Source organism: Manis javanica, chromosome 12 (assembly GCF_040802235.1).
Source record: "Manis javanica isolate MJ-LG chromosome 12, MJ_LKY, whole genome shotgun sequence".
Lineage (NCBI taxonomy): Eukaryota > Metazoa > Chordata > Mammalia > Pholidota > Manidae > Manis > Manis javanica.
The window spans coordinates 71928572-71943110 of NC_133167.1; the positions used below are offsets into that span (position 1 = coordinate 71928572).

The following is a 14539-nucleotide window of genomic DNA, read 5'->3' on the forward strand; positions in this document are numbered from 1 at the left end:
TCTGGATCATATGGTAGCCTATTTTGAATTTTTTGAGGAGCCTCTGGACTATTTCCTATAGCAGTTCCACTATTTTACTTTCCCACCAACAATGCACAAGACTTTCAATTTCTCCACATCCTCGCCAACACCTGTTATTTTCTTTTTTCTTTTTTATAATAGCCATCTTAATGGGTATGTGATGTGTTAGTTTTAGAAGTGCGGGCGGGGGGAAAATCACAAGTGGACGCAAAAACCAAGTTCTTTTTCCTCTTCCTTTTTTTCTCTATTTTGTTCCATTTTTCATTGCCAGCATTATTACTAATATTAGCTACCAGTCTGGGGCAGCCAGGTCAGGCCCCACACTATGGGACTGCAGATATCACTGTGCATCATTAGTTCACACCCACCCCGCCAACTATGTGTTGTCACTCCTGCTTCCCGATAAGGAAACCAGACGCAAAGTCCCATCATCAGCAGGAGGCAGGATGGGGTCGTGGGCTCAGGACTCAGGCACCCAGGCCTTGTCCGCTAGACGTGCTGTTGTCACTCCAGCCCTTGGCAGCCACACACTGGTTTGGGGGAGTATGCCATGGCTTTTTATAAATTTTTCTTAAACTAAGATCTTATTTCTTTAGAAGAATTTAAGGTCCACAGCAAAACTGAGAGGAAGGTACAGAGATTTCCCCTAAGCCCCTGGGCCCCATGCATGCACAGCCTCCCCAGTTATCAACATCCCCACCAGCAGGACGTTTGTTACAACTGAGGAACCTGCACCGATGCATCAGAATCGCCCAACATCCACGGTGTGCTTTGGGCTCACTCCTCGTGGTCTACAGTCTATGGGTGCCTTCAGCTTTCTCCCCACTCCAACACCTGCTCTTTTCACTGTCTCTAGTTGTGCCTCTTCCAAATGTCACCTGGCTGGGCTTACACAGCGTGTAGCCTTTACACATCGACTTCTTTCACTTGGTGATGTGCATTTTCATGGTTTGATAGCTCGTTTCTTTAAGTTCTAATTAATATTCCATTGTCTGGATGTACCACAGTTTATTTACCAATTAATCTACTAAACAACCAAGATGCACTTCACTAAAATTAGAAACTTCCACACAGCTGAAGGACATCTTGGCTGTTTCCAAGTTTTGTCACTTATGAATAAAAGCTGCTATAAACATCTGTGCACAGGTTTTTGTGTGGACACAGGTTTTCAACTCATTTGGTAAATACCAAGGAGCATGACTTGGCTGGATCACGTGCTAAGAGTACATGCGAAACCACCAAACTGTCTTCCACAGCGGCTGTGCCCTGCTGCATTCCCACCGGCACTGAGGAAGCTCCTGCTGCTGTGCCCCATTCTTGTGAGCATTGGCTGCTGTCAGTGTTCTACACTTGGCCGTTCTAACAGTTGTGAGGTGCTATCATGTTTTAATTTGCATCTCCCTGATGACATGATATAGAGCAACTTTTCTTGTGCTTATCTGCCATATGTGTATCTTCTTTTGTGAGGTGTCTAGTAAGATACCTGGTCCATTTTTTATTGGGTTGTTTGTTATCTTATTCTTGGGTTTTAAGAGGTCATTGTATACTAGCCCTTTATCAGATGTGTTTCTTGAAGTTTCTCTCAGTTTGTGGTTTGTTTTCTCATTCTCTTGACATTGTCTTTTGCTGTGCAGAAGTTTCTCATTTTAGTGAAGTGCAGCTTATCTTATTTAGTGAAATCCATTAAGTTTTCATGGACTATGCCCTTGGTGTTGTATCTAAAAGGTCATCTAGGTTTTCTCCTGTGTTGACTGCTAGGAGTTTTATAGTTTTGCTTGTAGGTTTGTGATTCATTTTAAGCTAATTTTTTTAGCATTATGATAGATCAAAAACTTGCACACATTATTGGTGGAAGTACTGATCTATTTTTTTTTGAGAGGGCATCTCTCATATTTATTGATCATATGGTTGTCAACAACAATAAAATTCTGTATAGGGGACTCAATGCACAATCATTAATCAACCCCATGCCTAATTCTCAACAGTCTCCAATCTTCTGAAGCATAACGAACAAGTTTTTACATGGTGAACAAGTTCTTACATAGTGAATAAGTTCTTACATGGTGAACAGTGCAAGGGCAGTCATCACAGAAACTTTCGGTTTTGATCATGCATCATGAACTATAAACAATCAGGTCGATTATGATTATTCGTTTGATTTTTATACTTGATTTATATGTGAATCCCACATTTCTCCCTTATTATTATTATTATTATTTTTTTTAATAAAATGCTGAAGTGGTAGGTAGATGCAAGATAAAGGTAGAAAACATAGTTTAGTGCTGTAAGAGGGCAAATGTAAATGATCAGGTGTGTGCCTATAGACTAAGTATTAATCCAAGCTAGACAAGGGCAACAAAACATCCACGGATGCAGAAGTTTTCCATTTTGAGCTAATTTTTTGTGAAGGGTGTAAAGTCTGTGTCCAGATTTTTTTGCAAAGGTGAAGACTCAGTAGTTCCAGCATCGGTTGTTGAAAAGGCTCTCTTTGCTCCTTTGTATTGCCTTTGTTTTTAGTCAAATATCAGTTGGCTATATTTAGGCCTATTTCTGGGTTCTTTACTCTGTTTCAATGATATTTTTGTCTATTCTTTCACCAACACCACACTGTTTTGGTTACTGTAAGTTTATAATAAGTCTTGAAGTCAGGTAGTTTCAGTCCTCCAAATCTGTTCTTTTCTTTCCATATTGAGTTGGCTATTCTGGGTTTTTACCTCTCCATATAAACTGTATAATCAATTTGTCAATATCCACAAAATAATTTGCTGGGATCTCTATTGAGACTGCATTGAATCTATAGATGAGGATGGAAAGAACTGACATCTTGACAATATCGAGTCTTCCTATCCTTGAACCTGGTGAATCTATTTAGTTCTTGGATTTCATTTTCCACACAGAAAGAAAAGGACAAAGTTGGAGGACTGAAACCACCCGACTTGTACATATTTTGTGAAATTTATACCTAAGTATTCATTCTTGGGAGTGCTAATGTAAACAGTACTATGTTTTTAACTTCAAATTCCATTTGTTCATTGTTGGTATGAGGGGAAAGTGATTGACTTTGGTATATTAACCTTGTATCCTGCCACCTTGCTATAATTGCTAGTTAGTTCCAGGAGTTTTTTTGGTTGATTCTTTCTGATTTTCTCCATAAATGATCATGCCATCTGCAAAGCCAATTTCAATCCTCTCCCATCTGTATACCTTTCATTTCCTTGTCTTCTTGCATCAGCTGGGACTTCCAGCACAGCGTTGAAAAGCAGTGGTGGGACACATGCCTGCCTTGTTTCTGATCTTAGTGGGAAAGGTTTGAGTTTCTCACTATTAGGTACAGTGTTAGCTGTAGTGTTTTTATAGATATTCTTCATCAAGTTGAGGAGGTTTCCCTCTATTCCTAGTTTCCTGAGAGTTTTTATCATGAACAGGTGGATTTTGTTAAATGCTTTTTCTCTACCTATTGCTATGATTATGTGATTTTTCTTTTTTAGCCTATTGATATGTTGGATTAAAGTTAATCCATCTTTGACTCTTGAACCAGCCTTTTGGTATGCCTTGTAATTTCTTCCTGATCGCCAGACATGATGTACTGGGTATAGGGAACTGCTATAAACAGGCCTTTGGGAATCAGGTGTGGGGGGAGTGGAACGTTCTACAGTCTTACATGAGTCTGTGCCTCCGGGCTGCGACCTGCACAAGTGCTCCTCAGTTTATTTCTCCCCCTTTATGAAGGACAGGATGGCTCCTGCGGACTGGAGTTGGCATTTCCCTTCTCCCCAGCTGTGACAGCAGCCCAGCAGGTGAGGCCTTGGCCACCTCCCTCCCCTGTGGGCAGGCCTGGGAACCGAGCGCTCTGGCCTGTCAGAACGGCCACCTCCCTCCGGCCCCATGGAAGCAGATGTTTCTTCTCTGATATTCACTGTGAGGACCTGCTTGAGCTCCTAGAGGTAAAACTCACAATACTGTGTCCCCCACCCTGCCACCCCTCCCACCAAAATGGAGGCCCCCTGGCGTCTTTCTCAGGTTTGCCACACTGGGCCTTTGAGATTCCTCGTCCCGGGTCAGCTCTGCCTGCCGTCACTGGTCCCCAGGTGGTCTCCACGGCGTCTCCCCCCATGACTCCCTGTATCTGCTAGCCTTGTGTCCTCCAGTTTTGGGGTGCTCGTTTGTCTCGTGTCCCCCCTTAGATCCAAGAAGGGCTATTGATTTTGTTCTGTTTTTTACTTGCTGTTAGGATGGAGTGACAACTTCCATGCTCCTTTCATACAGAATCACACACAGGCTTTTAACAGCTTCTGTAGCTCCAGTTGCCTCCTCCCAGCCCAGCTCACTACTCTGTGTAGACAGAGTGTAGACAGAGTTGGCTGAGAGTAACAAAGAACTGGCTCTCACGTCTGCTTCTCTCTAGCTGTGTGACCCTGGGCAAGAAGTGTCACATTTCTGAGCGTCAGACTCCCTGTCTTTGGAGGACATCCCTTAGGAGCTCCATGGGCAGTTTTGAGAAGGATTAGTGAGTTACAAATGGTTCGGCACTGAGGCCTGGCACTTAATAACCTTTTGTTGAATGAATGAAGTCCCCTCACTGCCGCACTAGAACCTGGGTTTAACCTGACCGTTTCCCCTCAGGAGCCTCAAAAGCAGCCCCAGTCTGGAAGCAACTGCTCTGAACTCTGCCCCCGCAGCGGTCTCTCCCTAGATGCTTCCTTTGGCCCTGAAATCCCGGTTCGGGACGGCTTGTTACTTTCCCTGGGTGTGTTCTTCTTGTCTCCCTAACTGGAATTTAAACTCCTGAAGCATAAGAAACCAGCACATAACACTGCCAGTACCAGGCCTTCAATAAAGAATTCTTGATAAGGAGGAGGAAGAAATGGGCTGGTGCGGGGTGGGAGGGGGTAATCAAAAAATTAAGACAAGGTAGAACACGGAGCCTCATACAGCATGGCAACACCTGGGGCATGTGAGAGGCAGAGCGGCAGATGCTCAGCCTCTTGTCTGGCGGGAAGACTTCTTTTAAAAAGAACGGAAACACAGATGTGCATGGTGGAGTGTGTGGGAACCCACGGCTGTAAAATGGGGCCACATAACCAGGCTGTAAAAAGTGCTGCAACAGTGTGTTCTCCCTATCTGGACACACGAGTGCTGCATGATGACCACACAGCAGCGATGGTGAAAATGCACAGAAACCGATGAGAACCCCGTCCTGTGCAGGCTCTATAGGGCATCGCGATCCTCACGGAGGCCCGTGAGGGCGGCACTAGTTCTACCTCATTCTACCGACTGGTACCCTGAGGATTCGGGTAAGGTGCCCTGAGGAACGCCACCCAGCCAGTAGCAGAGTCCACCTACCCCTACAGTCTGGTCCATGGCCTGCTGACCGTGTGGGCCACACCCTCTCTGTGGCCTCCCTGCTCTTCCCAGGGCGGGCCAGGCGTGCTCCTGCCTCAGGCCTTTGCACCTGCCGTTCGGCTCACAGGCTGGCTCCCGGCCCCTGCGCCTCTCCTCCGTGGGCCTTACCCCGGCGGCCCGTCCAGCATGGCACTCGGCAGATGCTCCCGCCCGCTGGCCCACCTCATGTTGCCCTTCAGCACTGGGGGGTGTAGGCCCCATACCAGCTGCATTTGCCCAGCACCGGCGCACGGCACACGGACTCACCTCACGTCATTGCCACCGTGCGCGAAGGACCCGAAGCAGGCGGTGAGCACCTGCAGGAAGTGGAACAGTAGGTGCACCTCGGCGGTGTCCTTCTCCTCCTTTTCCTCCTCCACCAACTCCTCCCCGGCCTGGAGGGCGTCCGCCAGCTCCGAGGCCAGCTTCACTTCCACACCGCCCTCGTCCGCCTCGATCTCGGCCTCGGCCACCGCGTTGCAGTAGCTGGAGTAGCTGTCGTAGCGAAGCCGCTTCTTGGAGTAGGACACGGCGTCGGCCACCAGCTTCTCGCTGTCCTCGGGCGCTGGCCCGGGGGCCCTGCAGGCGGCAAGCGCGGGCAGCCCGCAGATGGCCGCTGTATAGCACGTGTAGCTGTTGTTGCGGCGCAGCAGCCGGTAGCCGCTCTCGGGCGCCGCCCGCTCCCCAGGGCCGCCGTCGGAGCGCATGCGGTGCAGCAGGTCCTTGTAGAGCCCCGAGTCTTTGTGCACCGTGTGGTACACGTGCGCGTCGCTCCTCGGCACGCCGTCCAGGCCGAAGGTGCCGTTGGACACGGGCGACTTGGCGGCGCCGGGGGTCATGGAGAAGGCCCTGCCTGGGCAGGAGGGAAGGCGCTCACCTCCGGGCCTTGGGGGTAAGGCTTCTGGAAGGAGGTTCCCCCACCCCCTGTGGTGTTTACCCCTGCAGGCCTGGAGTGTGGGACATGTGCATTTCTTCCCACACGCCTTATTCCCTACCTTGACTACGCAGGACATATGATATGGTTAAAATAAAAAGGCAAGCTTAGAAACATGTAACAAAAGGCTAAAATGAATGATGAGGCCCTTCAAAAATAATGTTAAAGTGTCTTCTGGAAACCCCTATAGCACTATTGTTTCTAGGGCCAATAAAGGTAGAATCCACAGAGGGAACTTACTTTAGAAGCACTTCACACATGGGGGTGAACCCAGTCCTCTGTGACGTAGATCCCCATGCCCCCAAAGGCCAGCTGTGGCCGTGGAAGGCAGGGGCCCGGGTCTGCAGATCCCTAAGGGACATGGGCACCGGGGCCCACCTTGCGGGAGGTGGGGATTGCCCAGGCGCAGAGGCTGGCGCCCGCCCATCATTAGCCACAAGTGTGGGACCACAGACACCCCAGGACGGCCTTGACTTCTGGAGAGTTTCTGTGACTCGGCAGTAGGGCAACCTACCTGCGTCCTCCACCAGAAAGGCCCCCTTGTGAGCTGGGTAGGCCAGGGCCCACGGGTGAGGCAGCCCTCCCACCCGGCGGGCAGCAGCGTGCCAGCCCTTGGTGCTGCCCACGAGGCTGGGGGCGGCCCTTGGAAGAAAATCCCAGGACGGGGTGGGCTTGCTCTGTCGGCCGAAGGTTCTCCTGGGGCCTTTTTAGACTCGGGTGCATTCAAACCTACCCGCCCACACGCAGGCCTCGCGGGGTCCCCAAGGAACGACTCCGCCACCAGGAAATCCCAGTCCCTGCACGCGGGTCTTACCATAGGGCGCCCGCAGGCGGCTCCCCATGGGGGCGCCCTCCGGGGCGCCCGGCGCCTCCCCCGCCGGCCCCGTGAGGGGAATGGTGCTGTCGTCCTCTGCCCGGGCGCCGGGCAGCTCTTTAAACACCGGGGACTCCACGCCCTGGATTTTACTGAGGCTTTCATCAGAGACTCTCGATAAGGAACCTTCTTTTTGTAATTTGCCTAAAGAAAAGACAGTCAAAACTGAAACTTTTCAGATAGAATTCTTACAATTGAAAAGGGAATATAACAAATGAATATTTATTTCTACACTTCAGTACTTACTCTAGAAATGGAAAAAAAAAAGTGATGGCTGGACACAAAAACGTGGAGAGTTCAGTCAAGTACCTGGAAAATTCAAGCTGGAAAATTCACTATTGAGGAAAAGATAGAGGCTTGGCCTCAGGTATCAGGCCCAAAGCAACAAAGCAGAGAAAGGGCCAGGCCCAATCAGCGGGATCTCTTCTAGCGTAACGCTCCATAATTCTACCGTCATCTAGACTGGCCTTCTGTTTCTTAAACTAACCTCAGAATCTTTCAAATGTTTGAACTTTCTGTCTTCTGAAAATACGAGAAGATACTGTAACAGTCTGCTTGGTTTTCTTTTGTTCAATAAATTATCAGTCTCAGATTTCTTCAGGTCACCAAATCTTAGGAAACAAGTAAACCATTTTTCATAAAGGAACAGAGAGCCTACTTACTTATTAAAAAGTCCTTTACTTTAAAAAGACACAAGGGATTTTTTTTTAAAGGGCTTTAAAGTGCGACAGCATTTGTTTTGATCAAACTGGAAATGTGGTGCTGCTGGCATATTTTCCTGAGAAAATTTCTAACCTCTCACCTTCAGAGCTGAGATGGAAATATTCTTCTCAGTTCCTCTGCTGGACACACTCACCTATAAATCTCTATCTCTATCATTTTTTTTATGTCTATCTAGATAAACAGATTTTTTTAACATGAAATTTCTGGTTTGTATTACAGGGAACAAAGTAAGGTACATACAAGATCTCTGAACTGAAGTTGCTTATGATCTAGATGAGACAGGATGGTATTTGTCAAGATTTGTAATATTAAAAACAAAAACTGTTAACACTTAGACGAGATAGGTAATATTATTTTCTGCATTTTACTAATGAGCAAACTGAGGCACAGAGAGATGGAGCCCAGAGTCAGAGAGGTGGTAAATGCACTCTAGTTGTATGGCCCTTGCCGTTAATCACCAGTCTTGTTCTTAAAACAACATGAAGCGTTCTTTTGAAATATATTGAAATGTCAGAATCTATGGCCTTGACAAAACAATCTCTTGGGGCAGTTGGGGAGCAATGTCAGTTTCCTGCTGTGACATTATAGCCTAATGCTGGAAAGCAAAGATCTTATTGTCCTTTGATGAGAAGGTTCAGTTAATAGGAAAGATTTTAAAAATCAAGGCATTTAGGGTTGTTTACCCTTCCCATGAGGTTAAGTCAGGCAGGCAGTATTTTTGGTGGGGAGCTCATCTTAGACTAGCACTCCGTGTGAACAGAGGTGATATTTATTCTCAACAAAGAGCAGGAGCATCTACATGAGAGAGCAAGAAGCAGCTGGTTACCCATCTGTCATCAATGTGGCTTGATTATTTAGTTTGAAGTTGTAGGTATTATGGTGAATTTTTTATTATTGGTTTTTAAATTACATGTAGTGAATTAACTGTGTGATGTGTGTCCTGATTTGAACACGTCTAGATTCATTTAATCCCACCACTGTCAGGATACAGAGAAGCCTCATCACCCCTGAAGGCTCCCCTGGTGGTAAACCTCTGTCCAGCCCTAACCCTTGACAACTGCTGATCTTGTCTTTGTCCCTACAGTCTTGTCTTTTTCAGAATGTTACATAAATGAAACCATAAGACAGGTAATTTGTTGAAACTGGCTTCTTCCACTCCGCAAATGCCTCTGAGACTCATCCAAGTTGTTATATGTACCAACAGCTCATTCTTTTTCCTGGCTTAGTAGTATTCCAATATACAGCTATACCATGGTTTGTTCAAACATTGATACAGCCTGTGGATAATCCAGGCTGTTTCTAGTTTTTGATGATCACAAATAAAACTACTATAAACATTCAGGTACAGATTTTTGTGTGAATTTAAATTTCATTTCTCTTGGGTACCGAGGAGTGAGCAAGTGTATATTTAACACATAACCTGCCACATTGTTTTTCCTGAGTGGCTGTACTATTTTGCATTCCCACTGCAGTGTATGAGTTTCTGCTGCTTCTCATCCTCATCAGCACTCAGCATTGTCTGTTTTTTTTAAAGCCATTCAAATGGTACGCAGTGTTATCTCACAATTTTAATTGGCATTTCCCTGATGGCTAGTGATGTTGAGCATCTTTTCATGGATGCGTTTGCCCTTCATATATCCTTAGTGATGAAGTGTCTGTTCAAACATTTTGCCCATGTTTAAATTGTGTTGTTTTCTGAGATCTCTTCATTTATTCCTAATAGAAACCCTTTGTTGGACAGAGCATTTGCAAACATTTTCTCCTAGTCTGTAGCTTGTCTTTTCATTCTCTTAATAGTATTTATGACAGAACAATAGTTCTAAATTTTGATGAATTGCAATTTACTGACTTCTTTTTAATGAATCAAGTTTTTGTTGTATCTAAAAATGCTTTGTTTAACCCGAAGTCACAAAAGTTTTCCCTTATTTTTTTCCCCTTAAAAGTCTTCTTGTAATCTATTTTACATTTAGATCTACAGTGCATCTTGAGTTAATTTTTTTACAAGGTGTAAGGCTTAGGACAAGGTTCTCTTTTTGGATGAATAATTGGATGTCCAATTATTCCAATACTGTTTGCTGTAAAGACTATACTTTCTCTGTTGAACTGCCTTTGTATTTTGTTCAAACTCAATTTGCTGTATTTGTGTGGTTCTATTTCTAAACTCTATTCAGTTCTATTAATCTTGGTATCTGTCTCTTCACTATCTCTTCACTGTCTTGTAGCTTTATAGCAAGTATCAAAGTTGATCAGTATGAATCCTCTGACATTGCTCTTTTTCAAAATTGTTTGGGTTATTCCAGTTCCTTTGCCTTTCTGCTTAGATTTTAAAAGCAGCTTGTCTAAATCTATGAAATATCTTGCTGGGATTTTTATTTAAATTGTGTTAAATCTCTAGATCCATTTGAGAACAAACATCTGAACTATACTGAGTCTTCTAATTCATGAATATGGTATGTCTCATCATTTGTGTTTTGGTCTTCTCTGAAATATGGTTTTTTAAAGTTCATATATGTCTATGTTAAAACATGATTGTAAGGCACACTCTGAGGGCAAAAGTAAATACTTTTCTTTTGAGAGTCCTGTAAAAACGTGTGGCCTTGAGGCCTACAATTCAATTACATTGCTAGTGCAGGAAAACAGCTCTGGCAACTTTCTAAGCAATTTCCTTCTTTTTTTAAAAAGATTACTGAGTGCAATAAAATGCAGACACTTTTAACATGCAGGTAGAAGGCCTGAGACAAATCAGTACAGCCTGTATCCACTCCCACAGTTAAGAGAGAGTCCATCCCCATGTCCCTGAAAAGTTCCCTCTGCAGTTGGGCTGCTGCATCTCCCCCAGCTCCAGTGACCAGTGATGGCTACGGCTATGTATTAATTTTCCCTGGAATCATATACAATGTCTTCTTTTGTATCTGGCTGCTTTTGCTCAACACATCTGTGAAGTTCATTATGTTGTTGCATCTACTGGTCATTTACTCTCTTCATTGCTAAGAATTTTTTCTATCATATGAATATTCCACAATTTGGTTATCTGGGCACATCTGAGCTGTTTGCAGTTTGGGGCTATTCTGACTAAATAATTTGTGGGCAAGTCTTTATGGATGTACATTTTGATTTCTCTTGGATAAATACCTACAAGAAGCACTACTGGGTCATATGGTAATGTACTTTACGGGAAACCACTAAACTAACTTCTAAAGCAGTTGTACCATTTTACATTTCACCATCAATGCATGAGAATTCCAGTTAACCACTTCCTCATCAGTGCTTGGAACTGCTGGTCTTTTTTGCTTTGGCTGCTCTTGTGGGTGTGAAGGAGTATCTCACTGTGGCACTAATTTGCATTTTACTGAAGACTAATGATTTTCATCAGGCTGGTAGAACTTGACTGCACAGTTAACTTGGCAGTTACCCGTGGCAACTAGGACCTTACTGCCTACCTGGGTCACAAGTTATCAAGGAAAGTTTGAGCCAGGGAGCAGGCAGGAAGCAAGAGTGAAGGACTGGGCATGCACCCCAGTGTGTGCTTGGAGCTATCCATGTTTCTATCTCCTGCTGTTAGATCGATGGTGGAATGCATCTGAAGTCTTAGGGATCAGGAGCATTTTTATAAGGCACAAGAGTAAGAAAACCCTTACCTGCTATTTTCCTCCGCATCCACGGACACACGAAGAGCCATACGAAGAGGGCGAAGAGCAGCGCCACGCCAAGGGAGGTGAGTGCTATCGCCCAGATGGGGAGGACCAGGCCCAGCACTGGCAGATCAAAGTGAGAGCAGGGTCATCAATGGACACCGAAAGGTCAGACCTCATCTCAGCACACTTTCCATTCCCCATATTTAAAACAAAGTTAATGAAGCTCTCAACCAAAAAATACGCTACACCTTTTGGGGTAGAAAACTCTGGGTTTAAGATGCACCACACCTTGTGACTATACAGTCAAACTGGTTAGTAAGCTAATTATTAAAATGGTCCCAATTTGGCACAACAGCATATTAAGTTGGGAATAAAACCGTTTATGTATTGTCTTAGTGTCTAGACTGCTGAGTGGATTCCTGAGAAAGGAGGCCTGTCTTTGGTCCTGGCAGCCAGCTGGCTCCTGCGGCAGCAGGCACGGAGGGCAGGCCCCGCGCGGCTTCTCAGGAGCCAGCCAGCAGGTGCTGCTGGAAAAGAACATGACATCCTGACCAGGTACACAAACATTTTTAAAAGTCAGCTTTGAAATAAAAGTTTTTTGAAAGGACATTTATCTTCAAATGTAGCTTTTCTTTGAAGTGTCACCTCACGGAATTCTGGAGACTCTTCACTCAAACCCAGTCGCGCACACTAAGCTGTGATTACGGCAGCCAAGAAAAAGGCAGACGAGCCCATGGCTTAGGAGCACTGCAGTCTCCCGGCCCTGTGACGCATCCCCGAGCGTATCGCCCAGAATCTGGTACATCTCCTGGCACTGGAAGCAACAGGCACACTTCACATGTTCACAGTGTACAACTTAAATGTGCACACTTACACAGGAGCACGAATATGTGTGCATAAATCCTTACCATGGCATTATTTGTAATAGTAAGAATTTTCAAGAATACTAATAGAATCTTTGTCAAGGAAATGTGAAATAATTACAGCACAGAGTCATAAAAATGAGGTAGAGTCACTTAGACTGATGAGGAAAGAGCCCAAAATCTAGTGTGTTAAGAAAGGCTACGTGCATAATGGTACTCATAGTATGACCCAATTTATGTATAAAAAGGAAAACAACCACACATGTACAGTCCTACTATATACATGAATTACAGGAAAAGTTCTGGAAAGATACAATGATTAATCCCATGGAGAGATGGGAAACTGGAGGGGGCTTTCACTTCTGACTTATGTATACTTTTGTATATACTTTTGAACATACATAATGACATCACTTTTGTAAATTGTTAAAAGTCTGTAAGTTTTAAAGGAGTGAACTATTTAAGCTTTGCTCTTTGCTCTTAGATTAAATAAATCTTAAGTGATTCAGGCTTTGTTACACTGTTAACCATTTTTTATCTATAACTCAGTTATTCAATGAAGGTATGGTTAAACATTTTGGTAATTGTTAAGAGGAAGAACAGATACTTAATACTATAAATGGGATGTCAAGAAAAATGAAAAACCAGAATGCCTAGCTCAGGGGCCACCAGGGGAGAGAACAGACCTCAGGGGCTAGACCGTTCCACTCCGAAGCTCCCCTTAGCGGGCCACCCAGCTCTGCGGCCGGCTCTGCTGCGAATCCGAAGCCTGGAGCCGCCTGCAGAGCAGCTGGGGCCCCCTCACCTCACGGGGCCCGGCCTGTGGGCCCCGGCGTCCTGGCTTCTGCTTTACATCCCCTCCGCAGTGTCTTAATACCTGTGATAGAGGATCACTCCTAAGCGCTTGGTTGCCAAACGGAGTGGTAACTGTATCACCAACATCAAACTGACGGTCCAAACCACATCTACACAAGCCCCGCGGCCAAAGGCGTTTGGTTTTTGCGGAGGTTCCTCGGTGGCTCCCGGTGTCGCTGACGGTAAAGTTGCAAACTGCGCTACTGTCAGCTTCACTGTGTCACCTGACCTAAGGGGGGCTCGCCCTGGAACACGGAGGGGACACAACTGTTTGGAATATATATGTAGTGTACTTATCTGTTTATCTGTCATCTATTCATTATTTTTCAGTGAGTGAACACGTTTGTTCTCAGGCGCTATTTTTTTCCATCCGTGCCGAGTAGAGCCCAGCACAAATGCGGAGAAAACGCCGCACATGCTCCTGCCGAGCCCATCTCCACGCTTCCTCCTGGGGGCGTGTGGGAGTCCCAAGGGTGTCGGGACCAGCACCCACAAGGGAAAAGCAGAGGAGGTTACGAGGCTTTTGCCCCTTGGCCTGGGCAGTAACAAGGCACAATTATCCCCTGCCCTCTACTTTTACCATCTCAACGGGTTGGTTCGGCCTGGGAGGCGGCCCCAGAGCTCTGAAGCCACCTGCCTAAGTCAGAGGAAACCGGGAGAGCTGGGGATGAGCACATCACCGGGGGTGCGGTGGGGAGACAGCGGAAAACCGGGGAGGAAGAAGAGCGGGGCAGGCAGGGCAATAGGGGCACACGGGAGGAGAGGGGGCACCTTGGGGACAGAACTCGGATCTCACCCAATCACTCCAGCAATCTGGTGATACGACGGTGCTTCGAAAGGACATGGGGGTTTACTTGCATTGCCTGCACATGAGAAACGCCCCCCCCCCAGTTACTGATGTCACATAGCTCTAAGTTGGACTAAATGTATAAAATTATACTTCATGGATAAAAAATAAATACACACAAATTCAGTGCTGGGAGGCTCTGGAATCAATGTGCATCCAAGGGAAAATCTTTTCTCTGCTGAACACTCAAGGTTGGCTTATAAATGACGAATTTTTTGACAAAAATTCTTTGTATTGAGTTGTCTCCCTGTAAGGATCTCAAATTGGTTTCCAAAGCTTACATGTCTAGACGGCAACAGGCATGGGCACCACTCCACTCTGTGGGCAAAGTGGGCAGGCCGTGGCCTCCGTCGCTCCCGCGGCCTCATCCAGGAGCCGCTGTGAGGAGCCCGGACTGGGTGCTCC

At 45.8% G+C, this 14539-nt stretch overlaps 1 protein-coding gene across 2 annotated transcripts in view; it reads right to left on the reverse strand.

Annotated features, from left to right (window-relative positions):
• The window catches only part of SLC20A2 (solute carrier family 20 member 2), a 126582-nt gene that overhangs the window by 16754 nt on the left and 95289 nt on the right, over positions 1 to 14539 (reverse strand). For both annotated transcript variants that reach the window (XM_073218842.1, XM_073218843.1), the window contains exons 6-8: positions 11573 to 11689; positions 7152 to 7355; positions 5671 to 6256 (exon numbers count right to left, since the gene is read on the reverse strand). In XM_073218842.1, coding sequence (XP_073074943.1) covers positions 5671 to 6256; positions 7152 to 7355; positions 11573 to 11689 — 907 coding nt within the window. The remainder of the gene's footprint in view (positions 1 to 5670; positions 6257 to 7151; positions 7356 to 11572; positions 11690 to 14539) is intronic.